The sequence below is a fragment of the Nannobrachium achirus genome, assembly GCF_963921795.1.
Source record: "Nannobrachium achirus genome assembly, chromosome: 9".
Lineage (NCBI taxonomy): Eukaryota > Metazoa > Chordata > Actinopteri > Myctophiformes > Myctophidae > Nannobrachium > Nannobrachium achirus.
In genome coordinates, this window is record NC_137818.1 from 30464134 (window position 1) to 30490058 (window position 25925).

A 25925-nucleotide genomic window follows, 5' to 3' on the forward strand; every position below is an offset into this window, starting at 1 on the left:
TGATAAAATTATTTGCCGAGCTGCATATCCGGTACCACTTAAACCCTCTATAATTGGTAAAAAGGTACTTCACAATAATCATGATATGACATTTTCATATCGTCCCATCCCTAGTCATCATAGCCCAACATGTTAAACAAAATAAAATTAATTAACCAGGAAAGCATCATTTTAAATTTTATTTTTGGATATTCAAAAATAGCAGACATACAAGCTCACAGTGCATCACTTTGTGCTGCTCTGCGAACTTGTACATCTTTTTTTCTTTTTTAGAGAGAAATACTGATTTAGAAGGCATTTGTATAATCGGCCATCATATGGGAACCAGATGTAGATCTTTGATGAGTTGATGTCACAACAATGTGATGTCACAATGTCAACAAACAGGTCAGCAGCTATTGTATGGGCATTCCCAGATATGGGCTTAATATTGATGGGCATAAAAAGGGATTCTATTAGTGTGGTTGCCCTAACAGGGCATCATCTGGGAACCAGATGTAGAAGAGGTCAGCTCCATATATGGAGATCTAGGTGATGATCCTGTCATCTCCATGTATGGATATACAGGGTTTGATCTTTGATGAGGTGATGTCACACAATGTCAACAAAATTGAGGCATTACAGAAGGAAGGACGTACGGACAAGATGTGCCGGTTATCATAGACTACCCACAAAAAGTTTGGAAACGTAACTCGGGTCAATTATATTTCCCCTTTAATAATATGTGTTTTATATACTTATGGTTGATTAGTAACCTTTACAAACAGGTACAGCTTGTAAGCATCTGTGGAATGAGCAACACAGCCTAACATGTAGATAGTGCCCCATAAGCTTTTGCCAAAATGGCCTGCAATGCTGTTCTGTTGGTGTTCACCTTTGTTGCTTGGTGCATTGAATGATTGTACTCTCCCACAGTAATAAGGAAAAGAAAAAACAACACATTTGGCCATTTTTACACTTTTTTTCAGAACTTTTTGTGGGTAGTTTAGATATACTACACTATGCATGTGTATTTTCTGGAAAAGTTAGGACTTTTACAATACCGTATGTTAAATATATAGATATAGGTTAGATATTCTGATGCATTGAAGGATTGAACAATCATTATTTGTAAGCCATTCTGAAATTAGAACAATTTTAATATTTTAATCAAACAAACAACAAAGAAAATACAGCCTACTAAAATAACAATAAAATGTAAAATGTTATACAGTAAAATACAACCGTATTAAAGGACAACTTTGTTTTTTTACAACAAGGGTTCATATTTTGAGAAAAGAAAAGATGAGTGTTAAAATGTTTTCATTTACTGCCCTTTTTTGTTTTAGCCATTTTAGCGATTTTGATTTCAGTGGGCGGGGGCATGCGTACAAGTGGCTAAATATGTCTTTTTAGAGCAGGCGATTTCTTTAATACAATTTAAAGTAACACTATTAGCCCCCATATGTCTTATCTTAGGAATGGGCTTATTGTCTCTAAAAAGACATAATTAGCAACTTATACGCATGCCCCCACCCTCTAAAATCAAAATTATTTTAATCTCTATCAAAAGAAGGCAGTAAATGAAAACATTTTAACACTCATCTTTTCTTTTCTCTAATTACAATCTAAAATATGAACCCTTGTTGTAAAAAAACAAAGTTGTCCCTTAAGGAACCTATTTACAGTAAAATTGTAGGACAGTGGAGGGAGACCCTCCATCAAAGACCTTCAAAGATCTATATAGAACTCTGGCCAAGAACAACAGCAGCGGGGATCCTTTGTAGCTGCATAAAAGGCAGTAAGAAAGAAAGAAAGAAAAAACTGTAAAATAACTTGGCCAGTGTTTTCAGGCCTTTGGTTTGGCTCCGAATCTCCCTCGGCGCCTGATGAAGGCCCGTTCATCGAACTCGTTGGAGACCAGTATATCTGGACCATTGTTGACCAGCAGAACCACCATTTCGTCAGCATACTGCAAGTTCTGCAGGAGCTGAAAACAAACATTGGGGGGAGGGGATATTTCAGAAAAGACAAAAACTAATTGTATCCATCTCTTTTATTCTCACACACACAAAACGTAATTAATTCATTAAGAGATACAAATACTCACTTTGGGTGTGATGAAGAAATACTGGGAGGTGCTCTGCTTGCATGCTGTTCGGACCACAATATCAAAGACACGTCTTTCGTTTATAGGATCCATTCCCTATTTAGGGGAGCAAAGAAAGGCATTTGGTCAACCACATATAAAAGATTATTTCTGTACTGGCTCTGACCTGCGGGTAAATGAGTTAATGGGAGCATGAAATGTAATGTAATAATATATGTAAGTTTGAGGGATATGCCCTCATAATGGTAGTCTTTGTGTCCATTAAGTTTAGTGGTTTTCCACCACATTCTATACAGTGCTGTATTAAATGGTTGGTTTTCTAATCAACGAGGATTTATAAATTCAGGATGGTTCACATTCATTTCTATTTCGGGATGTTCGAGGAGGATGGTGTAAAAAGGTAGTCAAGAGGCCTGCCCGAAGACATGATTAACTTTTGGTTTGGAAAGGTCAAAGTCACAATCACAGGCAAAATTATTCACCGATATCCGAGGTGGAAATGGCATATCTTGACATTTGCAAAGTGTTGGCAGAGATAAGCACTGATAAGCAGAGCAGAATCTTTCAATTATTAATGTTGTAGATGATTCCGCTATCAGACAAAACAAATTTCCTGAAAGGAAGGGGGGGGGGGGGGGGGGGTATTTGTGTGTATGTGCACAGGCATGCATGAATAGTGTGGTATCGTGGGATTCAGGGACCCCCAGGAGTTGTGATGGTGCCAGGATATCCATAGCAAAATGAGGAACAGTTTAAACACTTATTTTATGGAACTACCTGGTTGATCTCATCCACCACTCTGAAGGGGCAGCGGTTGAGCTCCTGTAGAGCCATGAGGTAGAGCATGGTGGACACACTGCGCTCCCCTCCACTCTGGTGGTGTGGTGTGAGCTCATGAAGCTGAGTGCTGCTGTGGAACTTCACCCGGATTCGGATCCCGTACTTGTCGTATTCTTCCTAAAGTGGGCACACGCCAATCATTCCACAAAAAGACAGTTAATTCCGGCTCACCTCTTGTGAATTTAAAATGTGGATGTAATATCATTGTCAGTTCTTGCAAATGTAATCATTAAACCGTTCTTAAAAGTTTTGTAAGCCACACTGGATGAACAGCGGGTCAGATCATATACCATTTCTTACAGCCATTTATATTGACTATTACTTTATAATATTGTTCAATTGTATGTCATTACTTCTACCACTTTTTGTGGTCACATGTTCAGATACTGGATTCTGATTGGCTTAAAACAGTGGTAAATCAATCAACCACCTAGCCCTAGAATGTCTCTTATTTTCGGTCGATTGACACTGTGTAATCCCTCAAATAGAGCCATAGAACGGTCCCTATCCGCGGCGGTTAGCAGCGAATCTGCGCGGCACTAAAGTGCTGCGCATTACTTGTGTACTCACCCAATAATTTATTCCTCAGCCTGGGAGAACGATATTGTCCTGTAGTGTCATATCCATTTGAAAGTTCTGGCTGAAAACGTGTACTTTGTAAAATATCTCCAGTTATCACGAGCCAACACGGACGACTTACACGACCGGGCGAGGGGCTCGGAATGACTGCTGGACTGAATATATCATAACTTCCTTTGGGAAGCACAAAACGTACGGGGCACACAATTGACAGGTGCTTGTGATTGACGTGGGGTGACTAATCACACCACCTGCGTGATTGTGTGCCCCGTACGTTTTGATATATTCAGTCCAGCAGTCATTCAGTGCCCCTCGCCCGGTCGTGTAAGTCGTCCGTGTTGGCTCGTGATAAGTGGAGATATTTTACAAAGTACACGTTTTTAGCCAGAACTTTCAAATGGATATGACACTACAGGACAATATCGTTCTCCCAGGCTGAGGAATTAATTATTGGGTGAGTAGATAAGTAACGCTCGGCACTTTAGTGCCGCGCAGATTAGTTGCTAACCGCCGCGCTATGGGGGCGTTCTATGGCTCTGTATTTTATACGATTACTTAATCGTTAAATCAGAGCCATTCTAGGGCTATCAACCACCTTGAGTTGGCTCATGGACCCCGCCCACTGTTGTGTTGCAGTTGATTGTAACTAAATATCCTTCCAAGTTACAAAACTGTGTTTTCTTTCATTTATATGGTAGAAGTGGTAGAAAAGCAATTTACGATTCGAGGGTCGTGGGTTGTTGGCTGATTTACCACTGTTTCAGGGTAAATCAGCCAACAACCCACTCTCTCTCATGGTAAATGGCTTACTTTTTTCTTCCCAATGTAATGGTTTCACATTTTGTGTACTGCATTGCATCCCACCAAACTGTTTCTGTGTTCAGTTTATTTATTAATCAATTCCAGCAGCACTGATTTCATTTTACTGTTTATTCTTCATGGCTGTATGTAAATCTGGTCCTTGATAGTTAAACTGCCACAGGATTTTGTAGTGAAGGCTAAGTGTTGGTGTTCATTATGGTCACTGAGTTGTTCATTATGGTCACTGAGTCATGTGCTCAGAACAGTGTGTCCATACCTCATTCTCATAATGCAGGTCAACCTCACCGACACACTGCATGGAGCGGAAGAAGTCACTGAACTTCTCATTTATTATTTCTACCAGCTGCTTGAGGGGGTTAAGCCAACGCTCCTTAGCCTGCAAGAAACCCAGACAAATGTACATATAGACGGACATATTACAACACTTCATAGTATCAATGATAGTATCCTGGCTGCAGGCGCTCTTTTGCTGCTCTGCTGAACAGCAAAATGTTATAGAATTAGACTGTTCTATAAACGATATAACAATATACGGCTATTATCTAACTTTTTTGAGGACATGGGTCTCAGCAATTATGCAGCCGATGTGTCACTATTCTATCCACTTTCAACATTGCATCCCTATTTTGCACATGTCATTATAGGTGTAAACAAGCTCAAAACGCATCAGATTGCTACATGTGAGCTAGTACATCTCCTATTTTTGAGCGGTGGTCACAACGCTCCTATACGTGGCCGTGTGTGTGGGTCTGTCTGTCTGTCTGTCTGTCTGTCTGTCTGTCTGTCTGTCTGTAGCCTGCAGTAACCTTTTCTGACCACACATGTTAAGGGAGGGGCGCTGTTGCACACACACACACACACACACACACACACACACACACACACACACACACACACACACACACACACACACACACACACACACACACACACACACACCACCGCTCAGTTCACACGAGTGTGATTTTTAGCCTGGAAACCAGTGCCTTTATTTTAGTAAAACACAGTGTGCCACCATTCACAGCGCTTTATTTTGAAGAGCCACAAACACAGTGTGCCGCCATTCATGCTGCTTTATTTTGATGAGCCCTGGAAGCCACGATCGTGTCCATGTTGTGGAAATTGACGGTGTTGTGATGTGGTTCAGGATGTTTACTTTCACACGGAAATGAAAAATCATCACCGTGGCCGGGTTGGGTTTATCAACAGAGGCATTTATTTTATGCAGGTTCCACACAGAGATTCCAGACTAATATCTACGCAGTGATATTAGGTCAGGTATGTCTAGGACTGCATTCGGATCAGACCCAAAAATCTTGCATTAGTAGGGTTCTAATCTCTCAAAACACATTACACCACCGTCTTAAACAAGTAGTGTTGTTAAAAAATATTTTTTCCTTTTCTTTTTACTCTTCTGATGAGTTAACAGTTAAGGGTGTTGGCCTGATTAATGGGAAATGTATGAACCAATATGAATAGCATCTTGTGCGCTTGCTTCTGTTTACATTACTGGAGGCTGCTACTAGTCCAGTCATTTTAGGGTTAGACCCGGAACAAATTGCAATAGTAGCAAACTCAACTGATTTTGTATCCTCATTATGTCCTTAGTGAGGGAAAAAAAGTCCCAAGGAATCCCACCGGGGCAAAGTTTTGAAAACGACCTATCTACCTTCACTTACTATACACTACAATATAAAGGAAAAAATGACTGAAAAAAATCTGCTTTAAGTGGGATGTGAGGGGTCTAACTAGGGGTTTGTCATCATGCTGAATCCATTGCAGGCATTTGTTTTGCACAAAAAACATTCTGTGGGCTAGAAATGGCCTTAGAAAACAATACACGTATGGGTGCGTTTTCATGTTAGTCGGAGGCCTTAGGGTTTTTTTTTCTCGTGCTAATCAGTCTAAAAGTTCAAAATTTTGCACAGATGTAGCTCAGGGCATGCTCTAATGATTTAGCTAGGGCGCCCGAGTCTGCAACATTCGGGGTCGCCACAGCGGCCAAATCAAGTTGGGCTCCCATCGACTTTAGTGATGAAAAGTGATGAGTCATCACTTTTCAGAGTTTTGTTGGTGCTGTGGCGACCCCGAAGGTCGCAGACTCGGGCGCCCTAGCTAAATCATTAGAGCATGCCCTGAGCTACATCTGTGCAAAATTTTGAACTTTTAGACTGATTAGCACGAGAAAAAAAAACCCTAAGGCCTCCGACTAACATGAAAACGCACCCATACATGTATTGTTTTCTAAGGCCATTTCTAGCCCACAGAATGTTTTTTGTGCAAAACAAATGCCTGCAATGGATTCAGCATGATGACAAACCCCTAGTTTGACCCCTCACATCCCACTTAAAGCAGATTTTTTTTCAGTCATTTTTTCCTTTATATTGTAGTGTATAGTAAGTGAAGGTAGATAGGTCGTTTTCAAAACTTTGCCCCGGTGGGATTCCTTGGGACTTTTTTTCCCTCACTAAGGACATATTGAGGATACAAAATCAGTTGAGTTTGCTACTATTGCAATTTGTTCTAGGTTTGGACAAATTTTGGCCTAAAATGACTGGACTATACCTGTGAGTCTGTTGTTTTCCCTACATCTCTTCTCTTCAGCAGAGCAGCACACTTTTCAAACTGCTTTTACCATCCGAAAAGTAAAGAGCAATGTCAGAACAAATACTCTACTCTCCCCCTAAAACATCTGGTGATACAGGCAATCCCGTTGTGGTGCAGAGGAACGACTGCAGTAAAGTATTAGTCTCGCTTAGCCAGAGAATCAGAGATCTCTGGCTGATAAGTCTAGTGATATCTAAATTCAATTATTGGGCAAAAATGGGTGGAGTCAATTTGTAGAAAAATAACTGGATTGCTGAAACGATACAAATGATTTAGGGTAGTCCTTCATAACGTGATTGTATCAAAATGGGTTTTAAAAGCAGTGGCCGTAGGTTGGTTAGCACTGGTTTGCACCGTCATTCAAGCCCATTCAATGGATTTAGATTTCCCCAACATATCAGTCGGTGGAGACCTCTGATCACCTGGCTACGCCAGACTAGCAAAGTATTAACGCTAACGTACCTCTGATATGTTCTGTCTGTAGGAATCCAGCTGCCTGGTCTTCTCGGCCACGTCTGCCTCAAGGTTTTTGATTTCCTGTTCACTCCTGTTGTATTCTTCAACAACCTAGGAAACAGTATTGGGATTGGGAATGTAAAAAGCTTTTGTTTATTTTCTTGCTTTTTCCCCCCCAAGTCCCTGGTCACAGCTTTGATGGGGCACTTGTAACATTCAGATTACCAATGTGAACTCCCACAGCGTTGTGACAGACAGCAGCTTAGACACAATTTCTTTACCCTCATCATAATATTACTTTATTCAAAATGATAACGGGTCAAGCTGAAACGGCCGATTAATTTGGTAGTGAAGGCAGACTGTTTACAACAACACCGGCACAACAACTATCTGTCACATTTCCTTTGGAAAGAACTCTGCAAAACAAATAAATCTAATCAAATGAAATAAAATTCAAAGGGCCTATATCACTGACGTGTCAAGCCTAACCCCCAGAATAGGGACACTAGGGTTATTTTTCTTTGACAAAATCTTATCTTAGGTTTTATTGAGTGAAGATTGACTTACATTCTCATTGAGGCCAGTGAAGCACTCTGCCCTGGACCTCTCCTCGTTCAGCATGGAATCAATTTCGTCCACATTGTTGGGGAGGTGGTTAAGGGACTGAACAGAGAGAAAACATGACTGAGTGACATTTTATTATATGTAGTAAAAGCCTAATCTATACTGTGTAAGACAAACTCTGTAAACCATTTGTAACATCTCACAGGCAAACTTCTAGTGGCTTATTAAATGCATCATTTATGTCCCCCAGCTTTGATTGGTTGACTGGTGGCGACACTTGTCAGTGAACCAATGTATTGAGTCTAAGTACCCAGAGCTATGAGCCATTGTTTCTCTTATATAATATACACAAGGCTTGAATCTGCAAGTGCTTACTTTATGTAATAATGGGGGAAGATTTGCAGAAAATTCATTATAACTATTGAAAGCTCAGTAAGGGGATGGCATCTTGTTTCCCCATCACATCTATCACACAAATGCTAATTCCTCTTTCCCTCAGTACTATAAATCAATACGTCTTTAATAATAAAATAAAAATTGAGTACTGACGGTGGCCAAGTTGTTTATTACATCCTCTCCAGCGTTCAAGTTACAGATCTCCCTGAATTTCCCCATCTGGGCTTTTTTGGACTCTGACAGCAATTTCTTCCTCTGGTCCAGATGAGTGCATGCTTGCTACAAAAGATAGATAAATAGTCAGAGTACAAACCATAACATGTAACAAAATGAATGTGTATGTTATTTACAGTGGGAGTTACTTTAAATTAGTAAATAGTTATAGTTACTCATTACTGCTCTCAACAAGTAATATAGAAGAATAAAGTAGTTACATTATAAAAGCAACTACCGGTAGTTACAATTGCATTATTTATTTTTGCTTCAATATTGACGTATACATTTTCGTTTTGCTTCGGCACAATACATCAACTCTAAATGTTCAGCTATTTTACTTTTACTATGGTGAAAACTAGTAGATATATAAATTATGTCTTCAACAACATGCCTTTAACTTAGTCTTTTTAGGTCTGACTGACTGGAGCAGATGGCTCATGTTAAATGCGTCCATGTGAAATGTACATGCAAAGTAACGCGTTAGCTTGTGTGTGTGTTTTGATTGATTAAATATTTTATTAGACAAAAATGAACAGTACAATTATAGTCAAAACAAAAAAATCTAGTACAGTACAAGTACATTTAAACACCTAAAAGAAGGTCGTTGGTATTCAATTCATGGACATAAAAAAATAGCAACAAAAAACATTCAAATATCATCACAATTATAAAACACTAATATGTACAGAGTAGTGGGGAAAAAGGGGGTGGGGGTAAGGTAAGGGGGGTGCTGTGTGTGTGTGTGTGTGTGTGTGTGTGTGTGTGCGCGTGTGATCCTTTACCTGAAGAGCTTTGAGTTCAGTATTACTGCTTCTAAGATCCTCCTCTAGTTTGGTCTTCTCTGCACTCAGCCCCACTGTCTCCAGAGCTAAGTAGACCTTCTCCATGCTCAGTGATGCTCTCAGCTACACAGATGGAAAAGACGGATAGAATATTTTGTCCAGGCTTATTATAAGCCTGCCTATTAACTCACTTAGTGCCAAACGACTTTCAGATCAACTATCTCACTATGGACTTCCCTGCCAAGCGACTTTAATCGACTTTTACTTATAAAAAAAAAAAAGATTTCAATCGCGATTTTGCATGTTCCACCCCCATACAACGACATCTTTCATACAGGGCAGCCATCTTTGCTTACATAACATGTAAAACATAATGGCTATTTTTTCAAGAATGACTGAACGGATTTACAATCTGATTTTTTTGTTTGAAAGCTGTGAACAGCCTGCACAAACATGGTGCATGATCTGTGCATGGGCGTGCATGATCTGTGCACTATAAATTACATGGAAGACTATGGAGACTTATGGCAGGGAGATCCCAAAGAAGGCATATTTAAATGGCAGTAAATGTGTTAAACAAGAACCTTTTTAGTGGATATGTAATCATTACTCATAGTCAATTGAAGCAATAAAACCCTCACTCAGTATTATAGTGCTGCTACTCACAAAGCTTTATCGTCGGTGCCTACAAGTGCAGGCATGAATCATGCATCAAGGTTTTCATTAGTGCCGACATACTGCATGTTTAGACTTAAACACAAACATAAACATGAAGGAAGTTTAACATCCAGATATGGTTTGGATGGGATACTTCCTTCACGCTCAATGCACGCTGGGGTCAGCAGCCTCATACTTTAAAGTCTCTGCCTGTAGTTCTTCTACCATCCAATGCAGTAGGGCTGCAACTATCAATTTACTGTACCTTCTTAACAATTATTCTATTAGTACTTAAAGTTTAGAAGCACGTTTATATTTTTTGATATATATCAATTAATCGACACAAAAAATCGAATTGACTATTTATCCTCTAAATCTTTTAGTCTGATTAAACATTTAATCCACATTTTGCTTTTCGTTATCCGTTAAAGTGTACCGAAGTGCTGACGTCACCCCTGGGTCACAGAAGTATTTTTTCTATATAAAAACGTTCTTCTTTCTTACTCTTTTCACCGTCAGCTTAGCTGATGCTTCAGGTCTATAGGAGTAAAACGGCCCGGCTGATTTGTCTATTTTTGGAACACAGTTGTTATATAACATTATCTCTATGGGGAATTTCAATAGAAAAAATAACTCAGTGACCCAATGGGATAGGGCCTCTAGCCATTTTGGAAAATCTATTATTTTATTATCAAAATCTCATACCACGACATCCCTACTCCCAGCTCACAACAAAACAAAGTGGTATAGAAGGGTTGAGAAGATAAACACGATGAAAACTAACCAAACAAAAAATGAGTATGCAAGATAATGGGATGGAGAAGTGAGAATAAAAAGAAAATCATTAAGACTGGATACAAGTCTTAACACTGACTATTATGTTTCAACGTCTACAAAAGCTGTCACTACATGTGGTACAGTAGTATCAGCCATTATGATTCCATACCTTCATCTGGGCAACAAGCTCGGAGGCTATAGCCACTTTCTGGGCATGGACTGCTGCAATTTTACCGTTGATCTCTTCCTCTGCCTTCTTCAGGTCTATGCCACCCTGCTCCATCTGCTTCAGACTATAAGCACAAGGAAAGGGCGACTTTTTGTTTCCCGTTCCTTCTATCTTTCCTCCTTGGTGTGTGCGCGTATGTACCCGTCTTGTCCTCCTTGGTGTGTGCATGTGTACCTATTCTGTCCTCCTTGCTGTGTGTGTGCATGTGTGTTTTAGGCCTGTTAAAATGGTTGAATATTCCTTTAAAAGACTAATTGTGTTTGTAATTGTGTTTGTGTATGTGTGTGTGTGTGTGTGTGTGTGTGTGTGTGTGTGTGTGTGTGTGTGTGTTTTTAGGCCCGTTAAAATGTATGAATATTCCTTTAAAAAAACTAGTGTGTGTGTGTGTGTGTGTGTGTGTGTGCGCGCGCGCGCATTTGTGCGTGTTTTAGGCCTGTTAAAATATTTGAATATTCCTTTAAAAAACTAATGTGTGTGTGTATGTGCGCGTGTGTGTGTTTTAGGCCTGTTAAAATGGTTGAATATTCCTTTAAAAAACTAATGTGTGTGTGTGTGTGTGTGTGTGTGTGTGTGTGTGTGTGTGTACCTGTCCTCCTTGGTACTGATCTTTTGCTCCAGTTGTCTCTTTCTGCCCTTCAACTCAGCGAGGCGCTTCTTCTCTGCTCGTAGCTCGTTATCGCGATGGTCCAGTTGGGCGCTTCGCTGCTGCAATGCTTTCATCTGCTCATCGATTTCCTTTAAATCCGCCTCAGACGCCTGGCCACCAGAAAAAGAATATCGTTATCAACTATTTGGATATAATCTAAAAAGATGAGTGAATCACCTTCAACCACAATATAGGGCTATACAGTGTACTGTACAGTATGTCACCTATGTCATCGATTTACCCCAGCATCCCTATTCTGGAGGGAACATCAACATTGTTTTGCATGATTTCATGGAATCGTGAACAGCATTGAGAGCAGGGTTTCTCAAAGTAGGTACCAGTGTACCAGTGTCACACATACAAGTATTTTATAAAGTATTTATTTTTCAATCAATTCTAACCAAACCGGATATTTTCTCAAGTTTTCCTTGCAACCCTTTCTCATTCCCAGGGGAAAATGTACACATTTACAGTATTTAATATGACATAAATAAGTGCAAAAGGTAATTTGGGGTGGGTGAAATACCATTGGGCATAGGGATACCCTGAAGAGAACCACTATTATAGACTACCAAAAAGCAGTTCACTCAGTGCCCCCTACTGGCGTTATTGCCGTTTTCCAAGTCACAAGACAACCCAGCACTTGTTGCTTCACAGACAGAGCCAAACCAATGCTCAGAATTTTCTAAAACATTTTAAAACAATTAAGAGTTTTGATTTGATTAGAGTGTCTATTTAAGAACTTACACATACATATTTAACCAATTAATGTAAATCCTGTTCAAACATTTTCATAAATAGCAGATCTAAGCTTCTGGATCTTGAGGTAGAAATCCTACTTAATTTATGGACTCCAGTCTAAGAGTCCATAGCGGAATTGAAACTCTGAAAAGAACAGCAAACCTTGACTCAGATGCAATGTTAAAAGATAATAGAACACATTTATTTACAGCGCTGTAACAGTCACACACAAATATATACATCCTACACCAAAAACAGACAAGACTGACTCCCTCTTCCTGACTCTCTGCTTATAATTGGCTAAAACATTTGATATCCTCTACTAAGCTGTGTGAATCATAAAACAAAGGCCCACTCTTCTGCTGGCAGCTGTGTGACCTTCACTACTCCCTGGAAAACTGGTATTTTCGTCCAGGTTCTCAGCGTTCAAACTATCTAACAACACAAGGTATTCACTGTCTGCTACATAATATCATTTCACCTTATCAATCTGCTATTTTTCGCAAATGTTAGACTTAATATTCTCCTGTGACATGGCCAAAATAAGGATGACAGGTTTAAAGTGGTTGAAGATAATTGCTGATACCGATGTCATAAAGGCTGATATATTGGCCCAACTGATATACTGGTATGCCTCTACAAGAGATCCATCTGGGTTCATAGTTCCCTCACCTTAAGCTGCTTCTCCAGCTTGCTTTTTTCCTCAGCATCCACAGTGATGTTGAGGTACTGGGATGCATAGATGGCTGAGTTACTGGTGCTGATCTTGTTGGAATAGAAGGATCTCTTCACTTGGTACCTCTCATCAACTGTGTAGAGTATCTTTAGGTTGGGCTCCTCAATCACCTGTGAGCAATCACGGATGTAAACAAAGGGATCAGGAGTTTTTTCAACAGACTAACTCGCTGTAATACATGACATGATGTGCAAGAAAAGGTAACTTGCTCCTAAACATTTAGCAGTTAAACAGTGTCTAAATGTCATTAATTCTCTGTTGCCCCAATTCAATTCAAGTGTTATTTGCATACAGTAGCACATTTCACACTCCTGCTCAAAGTATCAGATATAATGCAGGTGAATATTCTAAATACATTAAAAACTAAACAAGTAAGGGGGAAGAAGAACAGACCCTTTTGATCATGCTTTTGGTTTTGCCGTCTCCCACTGGGACATCATGCACCCTGTACTGTTGACACAGGTAACTCATCACTTCGTCAGGGGCGTCAAACATCTCACGCAGGTAGGAGAAGAAACCAAACCGCCTGTAGATATATTCACATTTTTTCTTTATTAAAGCCTCCCATAAGGAGGAAAGCGATTTAGACCCAACCCAATACTGCATCAGTTAGTAGAAAACCATTAAAGGCAAACCAATACATCCTGAACACCTACCAGGAACTCAAATAATACAAATTTCCTAAACATTTCCACATAAAAATGAAGTATACCAAATAGATATGCATCAGTCTATAAAAACATGATTAATACTGGTGCTACTACCCCTGAACCAAAAATTGTGTCTATTCGTTTTTCAACTTCAACGTTACTGAATATAACAGGACACAGTGGCACTCACTTCAGGGACTCAAGAGGTTGAGACGGAGGGCGGTTGGAACAAGACTCTTCTGGCGCAGAGATGGTATTCACCTTTAAGTTCAGCTTATCACGGACCTGGTGGTCAGGACACAGACAAGGGTGGAATATTAACATCTTATTTGGGGAGATTGTGTCAAAACAACATTTCCAACAGATTTTGAGGTCACAATATACTGTAGGTGAAATTCAAAATAGAAAACAAAAGAACTCCTTGTTATTCCTATGATCTGCATGACTCAGTTGGTAATAATGGATAAATCTCACACAAAAGGTAGAACAGAGAGTCACAACTATATATGACATTATTTATTAATTGACATTAACATTCTGTGGAGCCACAAGAGCCACAAGTTTCTTCTATTGATGACTTGACATGTAGAAGTTGTCCACACCACACATGACCTCATTTTGGACTTTAAAACAAAATGCCAGACGCAAAAGTTTGACGCCCTTTTAGAATAAATGTCTGCTATACGGCATAATCATCACCGGTTTAAAGTCCGCTTTCCAGGCACCATTGGGTTGGACTGGATTATCGCTATGGCTTTCTTCCACAGGGAGCGGTCCATGGCCGCCTCATGGTCGATGCCGAGTGCTTTCATGTTAGCCAACACGGTCGTCTTCTTAGGCCAGACACTGGTCCCCTCTACGTTAAACAACATTACTTTCTTCACCCAATCACTCTTCCACTGCAGTCTGCCTCGCCTCACCACATCTCAATAGCCTCCACTCCCATCTTCGGCATAATGATTAATTAATGCTCAATATATATAAAACTGAATGTTGTCTCGCATTGCCAGATGTTTGGAGAACTAATGGACCACAATGGAAACAAACAGATGTCCGCCCACACAGAGACTGATTCTGCTCAAGGTTTCTTCCAATTAAAAATGTGTTTTTCCCTTACCCCTGGTCACCAAATGGTTGCTCAGGGGGGACACAGTCGGTCTCTGTAAAGTGTCTTGATACAACTTTTTGCGATTTTGCATTATAATAGAATTGAATAAAACAAGCCCTTAAATTCTGTATAAAAACAGAGTGTGAGAACAGGACTCAGGAGCAGAGAAGATGAACCAGCCACTTAAATGCATCCTAGCTTTGAACTATCTAGCAAGAGTACTGTACATCTCTAGCCTTCTGACCTCTTTATTGAATTTCTCCATGTCGTCCTTCCTCTGGAAAACAAAGGCCCGCAGGTCATTGAAGGAGATGTGGGTCTCAACATACTTGGCAAAGGCGTTGTTCTTCACATTTATCTGAGAGAAAAGAGGGGAGAATTCAACACAATCTAAGAAGAATCCATCACAACATTGTATTTTGAATGTTACAGCAACCTCAAAAGCAAAAACACAACCTTGATGTGTCGGCAGAATCTCTGGCTCAGATTGGCGCTCAAGCAAACATGATGGATAGTGTACACTGTACAGTATGTGATTATTTTTATGAGGCCCAATGAGTTTGTTTTCATTTAACACTTGCTTTGGCAATATTAACAACACACAATGAAGCTCCTTTGAATTAAATTGAATTGAGTCCATCATGGCTCTCTGTTCCATGATGGCAGGGCCGCCATGAGGGGGCGTGAATAGATGGATTAAGCCCGTATCAGAGTCGGGTCCGCGGTGGAAGGCTATCCACCGTGGTGTAGTGCCGTGTAGTCTTTTTGAGCGTTAACGTTGTAGTTTTATGACTCAAAAAGACTACAAGGCACTACACCGCGGTGGATAGCCTTCCACCGCGGACCCGACTCTGATACGGGCTTAAGACAGACAATCAGAGACAAATGGGCGTTTGCACTGGGGGGCCTCGCACTAGGCTGTATTTTGTTTGTTTAATAAATGTAAATTGTTCACATAATCATATTTATGAACCCATTTAGACCGAGTCTGATTCTAGTTTTCTGAACCTCTGAACTGAATTCAAGATTTAATGTTGCAATATACAGTAGTATATAGCAACAACTACACACAGAGATGTTCCTGGCCTGAAAGGTATAACATATAGGTGTTCCAGGTCTGAATGGTCAATAGTCAATTACAGAACAAAGCTTTTGTAAGATATACTGATAAGACTACTTGATGACATAACAGACATGTTTGTAGAATAGCCATTTATCCACGTGATGTCAATTTAGTGCACATGGGAGCGTTTGACAGCAAGGCGTCCAGGTAGAGGATAGCACAGGTCTTCCAGGACCCGATTACCCAAGACCCGAACCGAGAACCGAGCTGGTTCAGGTCTAAAATATTGACTTGTCCCTCGGGTCAAGGTAGGGTAGGGTCTAATTGCCACGGGTCCGTTCGGGCCATTCCAAAATGCATTTACCTGTAAGGATCCAAGAGGATCCGAAATAAAAAAGATATACTGTGAGACATGCATTGTAATTACGCTCCCAAATCCACGTTTTCACATATTGAAAGAGTCCTGCAGCACAGCCAATCTGCTGAAGTTGAAAATCATAACAAAAGCCATATAGGGTTGGAACGTCATTTATATGGATGGAGCATGTTTCTGGACATTATCTGCCGGGATGGGCGACACAAAGCCGGCGAAAATGTTCTGTCTATCTGCAACACACAGAGCAGAACTCCCTGACAGACGCGAGGCAGCAAGGAGTCCGAGGACCAGACTCCAGAGGTGTCAATGGCAAGGTACAGTATGGCTATGGCAGCTGCCATACCTTGGCTACAGGGGAAAATAATAAAATGTTCTTCTCAATTCATCATGCCTGTTGCTAAGGATTGGCAACATGACTGGTGTCTTGCATGCGTGTCTTCGCGCGTGCAAGACACCAGTCATGTTGCCATACCTCAGCTTTTGCTGAACTGACGCCACTGGCGGAGTGATCGTCTTCAAGCAGGAGGAGGAACGTTTTGTGATATGAGCTGTGGAGTCGTGGACTCTGACTGGACAGTAACAGTGGACTGTCACTGACTGGACAGGTTTGTGTTTAATGTGGATGTCATGGTGATTGTTGACTGAGCTAAAATGCAGCTGTCCTGCATGACGCACACACACAACCCTCCACAATAGCTCTTGCCTCTTGGAGAGGCAAACGAGGTGCGCTCTGTCTACGACCAGTCTCAAAGTAATGGTGAAAAATAAGCGAAATATAGTTCGGGCCAAAGACCCAGCCAGATCGGGTCCATTTTCCCCGGCTCCATTTTAGGGTTGAATCAAATTTAATTTGGCTCCGGTTTCAATTTAATTGGTAACCCTGTTACAAATAAAGAAATGTAGAACTAGAAAATCCTTTAGAAAACAATAGTAACTACAGCACTGTAGCTTTAGTCGCTGTCTGAATTAAGAGCGTCTGCTAAATGCCTAAATTGTAAATTGTCGTGGGATTACGTTACTAATGACACTAACCTATACAAGTTGACAGTCAATTGTACATACAGTACAACTGAAAAGGAGTGGCATGTAGGATCATGAGATTTACATGGCAATATCTGAAAGGCGGCAGATCATGTCAATTGCTTTTACCCCTTAAACCTGGGGTTGCAATTGCAAAAGTAATTTCAGGAAGAGACCTGTAAGTGCAAATCCATGAGATGTGGAGAAAGTAGGGATGGTCCGATCAGGTTTTTTGGAACCGATCAGCGAGCACCAATCACAAAAGTTTGATCACCCGATACCGATCAATCACCGATCCGATCAAGTTATTATTTATATTTTCTAAATGTTAATGTTTTAACTTTAATTCATTCATTCACTCATGAATTCATTTATATATTTGCCTTAAATAGTTATTTACCAGCATTACTATGTATTTATTATCATAGCAATAACTAATTATTCCTTCAGCACTGTGGAAATCAATACCCCAAAATGGCCTCAAGTGGGCATACTGAACGGCTGGTTGATCGGATGCACCGATCGGATCGGATCGGTGAATTTACTTTTTGATCTAAACCACCGATTATCGCTGATCACGCTTTGATCGGCCCGATCCGATCCATTGCCGATTGATCGGTAACATCTCTGGGAGAAAGGAGATAATGCCTCTGTGAAGAGCATTGTAAACTAATTTATCATGAAAGGTGTTTTTGTGTTATTTTACATCAACAACTAAAATATCTAAATTTGATACAACAGGTCTCGACTTACCACAAGCATCATGGGCTCATGGACATGTCCAGCGAACATATCTCTGTGCTGCCTGAGCCACTGGATCCCGCTGTGAGTGTCCTTGTGGCGTCCCCTGAGCTTCTCCTCTTTGATGTTCATCATGTTGTTCATGTCATGCAGTTTTTTTGACAGAGCTGGGGCAAACATAAGGTCCATTGTCAACTTGACATCAATGACATCATCAGTAATTTTGGCAGGCAACATGAAGCACAATTCTGTGGTTCCTGTCTAACTGAATGGGTCAAACACTGCCAGGGTAGAGGAATTGATTCACAACACTGTCCAATACTTGTAATGATACTACATGCCGTATACAGACACTAGAGCAGCTTGGACAATTAAAGCCTCTTTTATTAAGGTGCCTCATAACATCACCTTTTACGACTGAGAAAGATGCAGTATATCTAAACATCAGTCATTTGTTTGGTATGTTCAATTGACGCATCGTCTGAGGTGTGGCTGAAGACTCCTTTTCATTTTATATATATATATATATATATATATATATATATATATATATATATATATATATATATATATATATATATAGAGCACTTTGAATAAAAACAAAATGGTGTATGAGTTTTTGATATACAGTATATATGTGAGTGATGGTTGATGTGTGAGACTCTCACACCTTTGTTCTCTGCCAGTGTGTTGTCCCTCCTCCTCTTTAGCGTATCCTTCTCTTCTTCATATTTGGCCCTCTCCTCCTGGATAGTCCTCAGCTCTGCGTTGACAGCATCGATCTGCGGAACCAAGTCTGGCTGGTTCGCGACATTCGCTAGCTCCGTCCTCAGGTCGTCAATCAACCGTCTAGTGTTGCGGAGTCGCTTCTGGCGGTCTTCCTCCTCAGTCTGCTTGAGCCTCAGGGCCTGCTTGATATCATCAATCTAAAATAAAGACATATGAGAATTACATTGTGAAGTGCTTTTAAAAGGTCGGGTAAGGCTTAAAAGGTACGATTATGCAGGCCATTTACCATTCACATCTTCAGTGGCGTGTGTGAAATACAGAAGCCTGATTTATATTTTGTTGATGATATGGTGCACTGTACATTTATCAAGAGTCTCACCTCTTTGTGCTTTTTGTCCAGCTGGTCCTGCTTTTGTTTGCACTTCCGAGAAGCTTCTTTGATGCTGGCAGACTGAAATAAATGTCAGGTTGATTATATTCGTCACCACGATCAACACCACATCCAACTCTGGGAATATTAAGTGGAATGTACTACGACAAGCAGAAAGAAAGAAGTCAGAAAACTACTACTACAGTTTTTTGTTCACTTTTAGTAAAAACATAACATCGCTCTTAGACTGTGTTTTTCAGCTGATTCGATGATCAAAAGAGGACACAATAAAATAACACAAAACATTCTACATTTCTTAACCACTTTCAACCTGACATCTCTAGTGTATTTTGGGCCAGCCATTAGTGGACATTTAAAGAATACCACTCCAGAAATAAAAAGTTGTGTTGCTGTTGCACACAGTACAAGAAACGTATCTGCCTTCAATATGCTCCCATACTGTTACATCAAGAAGTATATGAATGCACGCTGATGTAGAAAGTTTGCAGAACTGCACAGAAATATAGGTTTCAATAGCTGATCAATATCCATGCATACAAGGTATATTTAATAGCAAGCCTCATGCGGCTCTGCCTCCAATACCGCCCGAGAACAAGCAGGCTGCAGCAGCCCAAGAGTTGAGATAACACACATTAACACAAGCCCTTGCATGCAGAGCAGAGGCTGAGGCAGTTGTTAATTAAAGATTTACTTAGGACTTATGTTAAAAATGAGCAGGTGGTGCAAGTACTGGACACCGGGTCCATTTGGTTCCATCTGTACCACCAATACCCTCGCAGAGTTACATTTTGTGATGTAACATTACCGAGCAGCTCCCTCGGAGCAAGGTGATCATTCATTTCTTACAGACAGACAACCAGACCAGTCCAACAGCTGCCGCGATAGAGAAAAACGGCAAAGATAAAATTGAGAGCTGGATTAAGAAACTGCCTGGTGGGGTTCTAGCCTGATGGGGTCGCCAAAAAACCTCCCTCATAATATGGAGTGTAAGAAAAAAACAAAAGTGTAAGAAACCCTGCTGTTATTCTAATAGTGTAACTTAGACCAGTGGTTCTCAAAGTGGATTGATTCCAAGGACTCTGTGGGTTCCTTCATGGGGGACGGTGGTCTAAAGGTCTGTAACTCTGATAGTGTACAAATGGACCCAAATGAACCCTGACAGGTTAATTAGTTTCTATTTGTACACCGTCAGAGTTATGGGGAGACCTTGAAATTTGAATGCTTGAGAAACACGGACAACAATTTTTGTCATTGTGCAGGGTTAAATCTGTAACTGAATAAAGCTAGCAAATAGCCCTCCCCTGACCTTGGCCTGTAACTGGGCCTCAACTGGCTTCAGCTTCTTTTCGATGGCCTGGACTTTCTTCAGAATGGGTTCCTGGGTCCGCTTCAGGCTGGAGAACCTATTCTTTGCCTCTTCACATTCCTTTTTCACATCTTCAAGCTCTGTATGAATTGCATTATATTCCTGAAAAATTGCAGGGGGGAAAAACGGTCAAGGTTACCGCAACACATAAACTTTCGTACACTTTAAACGTCAAATATGATCTCAATATTGATCAAAATGAGCGGTATAATCACTTTGGCCATAATCGTGCAGGTTGTTCAATAAACAACTGACAATCAACTGCTGTAATCAGCATACTTTGTTCAATGAATGTAATGGTCCAAAGGAGAGTGCTCTACCGAGTAGGCTACCCGGCATGCAAGTAATATTGTTGCTTTTGCATCCATGATGTTTCCAATGTAGTTTCAGGGTTATACACTAGCTATGACTATATAGTACACCTTATTTTATCATAATTTCTCTTAACAGAAAAAAAGGGTTAAAAAAGCAAACACAATTAATGTTATTTCTGGACCACTCACCAACCAGACTTTCTTCCTTTCAAGTGTCTGGATCAAGGCCAGATGCTTTTTCTTCTCGTAGTAACGGTTCATGTCGACTTTGTTCCTCTCGTTCCTCTGCTTGGCCCTCTCCAGGAAGCTGGCCTTCTCCTTAAGTCCGTTCTAATTCACAACAAATCACCCTTAACATTGGAAAAACCCTTCCAAAATCCATACAGTATAATCATAATATCCCTGATTCAATTAATGTGTTAATTTCTCCTAACCCTTGCTTTTCTGTCTTTCTACTATTGTGTCCAGAAAAAGCCAAAAGATAGACAGCTGTCATTGCCCTCTAATCATAATGATAGGTAAACAGGTGTGTGCCAGTGTAAGCCACATGCTCACCTCCAGGTCTCGTTCTTTGGTGCGAAAGTTCTTGAGCTCACAGTGATACTGGAACATCTCTGGTGGTCCTACTGACTTTTCTGTGGCCTCCAGTAACTCAATCTTGGTCATTTTAGCAAACTCGCCTACTTTTTCCTGTAAGGACAAATCAAGCCCAAGAAAAATTATAGGTCTCGTAGGTCAATATATAGGCAACAAGGTAAGATTTAAGAGTCTATTGTTGATTTATAGCTGCTGCTGCTGCTGCTGCTGCTGTGATTTACTGTAGAATAACTGGGAAAATCATAAAATAGTCAATGATAATTAAAGATGCAAAAGAGTGTCTTGAATTAACATTCTCCACAGAATCACCAAGAATTATAATAATGAGCATTGAATGTGACTGCTGTAAAGCATGGACGATATATTGGCTTGACCGGTATATCGACCATTAGCTTTTTTTTAATGACATGGTATCAGCGTTTGTGCAGCCAATGTCAATGTGATTTTATTTTATTTTATTTGTTTGCCCATTGAAACTTTAATCAAATCACATTTTTTTAAACTGATCTCAAGATTTTACACTCCTTACACATTTAAATATAAAAGCAGCCTTGGTTGTGAACAGTTATAATTCATCCCATATGTACATTTTGACATTGTTTGTATTCTCTTCTTTGTACCAGTTTATTTTGTGAAATAGGGAAGCACTTCGTGAGTGCTTGAAATGAAAGTGTATATCTTTATGCTGCGCTTCACAATAAAAATCTAACCAAGTTTGAAGTGAGTGGTGTTGCGTGTGTGTGAGTATGCGCGCACGCTTATGGCCGTGTGTGTAGCAGTTCATTTCAGGGTTGCGTGTGTGTGACTCAACAGCGCCACTTGGTCACCAGCCGTATTGCAGCTCATGCTACGGACAGACATAGTAACCCACTAACATACGGACAAAGTCACTCTTAGGAGACGGTGTGACCACCGCTCAAAAATATTTAAAACTAGATTTTGCTCTGTTTTTCTTTTTTCTGTGGTCTACTCCAAAGAATCTGGCATCAGTCGGGCGTTAGACAGTCATTATCATCATACAGCCATGGTCTATGGTAGTACACACCTGAGGTAGGAACTGGCAGAGGTTGCTGACTTGAATGCGCAAAGCCTTGACTTCTTCCTCCACTGCCTTCTGGTTGCAATGCTTTCCATTCAGTGTCCACACTGACATGTTGTTCTCTACACTGATTTGTCTGGTAATCACGAGGTTACCACCATTCTTGTACCTGAGAATATAAAGACATGTGAGCTCTGAAATATATTATAAGGAATCTACCAAAGATTAAAAAAAACCTGGAGTAGATTGTTTAATCACATGAACCTTATCGCTATTCTGCGACAATAGCAGATATACAAGCTCACAACCCATAGAGAATTAGAGTCGAGGGGGGAAATTTGTATACCAATTACCTGTATAGAACCCTGGGTAGGTTTAATTGGTCACATTGGTTTAAAGTCACACACAAACCTAAAAAACCTTTCTGGCTGAAAATTACTTTGAGCACAAGCATTGTAAACTATAGTTATGGTTCTGTCGTGGAATTCTGATCAATCAATAATCGATGAGGCAATTAGGACACAGCAATATTCTAGGTGGTGATGTTATGCTTTATGTGCCAGGAGGCACAAGTCAGACAACATAGTTATACTGTAGCTGCTTCAAGGACGAGCTGAACCATAACAAAATAGGCTTTACCAAAACAATAGCTATCAGGCTTAGTGGAGACATCTAGACTCTTACAAGCTATCAAATATCATAATGTATCATAAGACACAGAGACGAATATCATAAGATGTACAACATAATGTACTGTAGATAAAGTCATGTATAATCAATCATAATAAATAATAAAATATCTTCCTCAGTTCTCAAACATATGACTCACAATTCAATCTTGATTGAACCTTTTTCGCATCCCCGCTTGACATAAAGTCCAACCTATAGGAAGAGAACAACAGGAACTATTAAAGATCAAAATTAGAATCCATTATCCATGATCATCAATATCCTCAACCTCATATACAGTAATATCCTCCTCAGTTTTAATTTATCCATTCGAGACTCAGAATGTACAAATGTAAACGTCTCTCTCCATTCCGACATGTCGCCACTCCGAAATTGACTTCTAAATTATGGAGTGGCGACACTCCCATAGGGGTTAAGTTTAGGGTTAGGGTTAGTGTCGGAATGGAGACATGTTGGAAAGGAGACATGTCGGAGAGGCGGGATGTAACCAATGTAAACAACCCCTACGGATCCATTTAGTTACATTTACACACTCCAGAGTTAAATTAACAGAGAATTTTACTGTGTACATGTATGTCCCTGTGTATAAATACATGTAGTTCAGTGGTGGCGCCACTGTTTTGTTGTCCCAACGTATGAATGAATGGACGACTGAAAAGTGCTTTGAGATCACAATGTGCTTAGAAAAGCGCTATAAAAATGTAATCCATTAACAGTGCAAATGTATACTGTCTTAACTGTACGACTACAAGACCTACAATTCATTATGACGCTTACCTTGTCCCCTCTGCCCATGACAGAAGTCTTACCAGCCAGACCCAGACATATAGCACAGACTATACTTGACTTGCCAGTCCCATTGGCCCCAACAAGCATATTCAGATCAGGGCCTGGTGTCATCACAGCATAGTCATAAGTTCTGTCAAAGTAGAAGTTGGTAGAAAGTTTTGACAACAATGAATACAGCCAGGGGCATCACAAGGGGGGAGAGTGGGACTGAGTTACGTTAAGTCGTGAAAATGTGTGCAAATCTTTGAATATACCGTATGCGTTTTTAAGCGAACATTTGTAACTCAAATTTTGCTTCAGGGGGGTCCCTGGAAATAAATATTTTGAGATGGGGGTCCGTGGCCAAATACATATCATTTTGGGGGTCCTTCACATGAAAAGTTTTGAGCACAGCTGACATAGAAACATAAAACCTTAGAAGGATTTGAAATATTCAAAGACTTGCACAAATTTTCACGATATTTCAAAAATAGCAGATCTACAAGCTCGCAGCGCAGCACCGTGCCGCGCTGTGAGCTTGTATATCTGCTATTTTTCAAAAGTTAAAGCACAAAATAATGTGTAATAATGCGTTCCTGCCTGGTCTAAATGGGTTAAACCCCCTTCCCCTATGAAGAACATTCATGGGGGGCCACCAGTGAATCCTAGGCTTACCCAGGGGCCAGAATTTGTCACCCCTGGCCACCATTTTTTCACATTTGTTTTTACAATAATAAGGTGTGCTGCACTACAACACATGTTATATACAGCTATACAAAAAGTTACTTATTTAAATGTAATATATCAGTACTTTGTGCGCATTCATTGCACAAAACGGTGGTTAAAAGTGTGTGGTTAAAATATATATATATATTTGAACCACTTTCACTTTCATTTCATTAGCCTATTCATTGGTTGCATTTGTAGTCCTACACCGGCCATGTTGAGGACCAACGGCATAGAAAATTAGTTCTATGCCAATCAAACAAATTGAAACACCTGTGTTGGTCCTCAACATGGCCGTTTAGGACTATAAATGAAACCCATGAATAGGCAGACATGTAAGCAATTACAAATATTTTGTATTATTATTCCGCAAACTTTTTCAAAAAGACCAAAAGACTTCTTTTTACATGCCTTGGGCACAAAAACTGAAAATCATTGTACTAGACACACCTATGCATTTGACAGGTGACGGTTGTTCATTTCCTAACCTACATAATTAGCTAGCTAGTAATGGGCACTGCTTTGCTTTGCTTTGCTTTCTTAACATAATAGGAAAAACGTCCATGTTGCTCTGTAAACAAGCAGAGATAGCTTGCCTGCAACGCTAACTAGAGAAAAGTTGACTACTAGTTGACCTGGCTAGCTAACTGCCAGTAGCTGCAGCTGTGGTGACACAGTGGTGTGGTAACCAGTGGTGTAAAAAATACTCACATGTTTTACTAAGGTTAAGGTACCTAAAAGTCAAAACTGTGCTTTGAGTAATTGTACTTAGTTACTTTACACCACTGGTGGTGGACAGTGGTGGTAACCACTCGCGGACGAGTCAACAGTGACATGTTAACGTCTCTCTTGGGGATGTGCTGCACAGCCTGCACGGTGTGTCGGTGTTAAACTACAGCATTAACAGTTAGCTGTAGTTTAACACCGTTAATTCGTTAGTTATTTGACAGGCTGACAGCCGCCGTCAAGTCAACTTACAGGAAGTCGCGGAGTGTGATGCGAACTATGGATCCTTCAACCCACTCCGTTGACGTTCCTCCAGGACGCGCTTCTCGTTCACTGGCCGGTGTCGGGGTTGGTGGATTATTGTCATTATAAGCATTTGCAGCGTCTTCGGTTTTTCGCCTTTTTCTGGTAGGACCGTACATGTTTGACGTCTTTCATGTGAAGCCAAAGTTGTGCTTTCTTCCTTGCCGCCAGTGTTGGTCCC

General features: G+C 40.4%; 1 protein-coding gene across 1 annotated transcript; it reads right to left on the reverse strand.

Moving 5' to 3' along the window:
- Positions 1 to 1178: 1178 nt before the first annotated feature.
- smc5 (structural maintenance of chromosomes 5) lies at positions 1179 to 25925 on the reverse strand. Its single transcript, XM_080733144.1, has 24 exons — positions 25694 to 25925; positions 23999 to 24140; positions 23361 to 23413; positions 22538 to 22700; positions 21451 to 21585; positions 21085 to 21225; positions 20522 to 20683; positions 19204 to 19275; positions 18766 to 19021; positions 18108 to 18262; positions 15140 to 15253; positions 13978 to 14072; positions 13531 to 13663; positions 13074 to 13247; positions 11601 to 11770; positions 10955 to 11078; positions 9352 to 9474; positions 8507 to 8632; positions 7961 to 8056; positions 7400 to 7504; positions 4587 to 4706; positions 2867 to 3046; positions 2090 to 2185; positions 1179 to 1969 (listed from the first exon to the last, which is right to left on the reverse strand). Exons 1-24 carry the CDS (start codon positions 25861 to 25863, stop codon positions 1829 to 1831), a joined length of 3246 nt encoding a protein of 1081 aa, XP_080589270.1. The 5' UTR covers positions 25864 to 25925; the 3' UTR covers positions 1179 to 1828.

Excerpts from the sequence above, each read along its gene's own strand:
- smc5 (XM_080733144.1), bottom strand. The coding sequence starts at position 25,863 with ATGTACGGTCCTACCAGAAAAAGGCGAAAAACCGAAGACGCTGCAAAT. Across the intron at positions 9,475-10,954 it reads AGCTTGTTGCCCAGATGAAG|CTGAGAGCATCACTGAGCAT; the intron begins GTATGGAATCAT and ends CCATCTGTGTAG. Across the intron at positions 1,970-2,089 it reads ATTTCTTCATCACACCCAAA|CTCCTGCAGAACTTGCAGTA; the intron begins GTGAGTATTTGT and ends GTTTGTTTTCAG.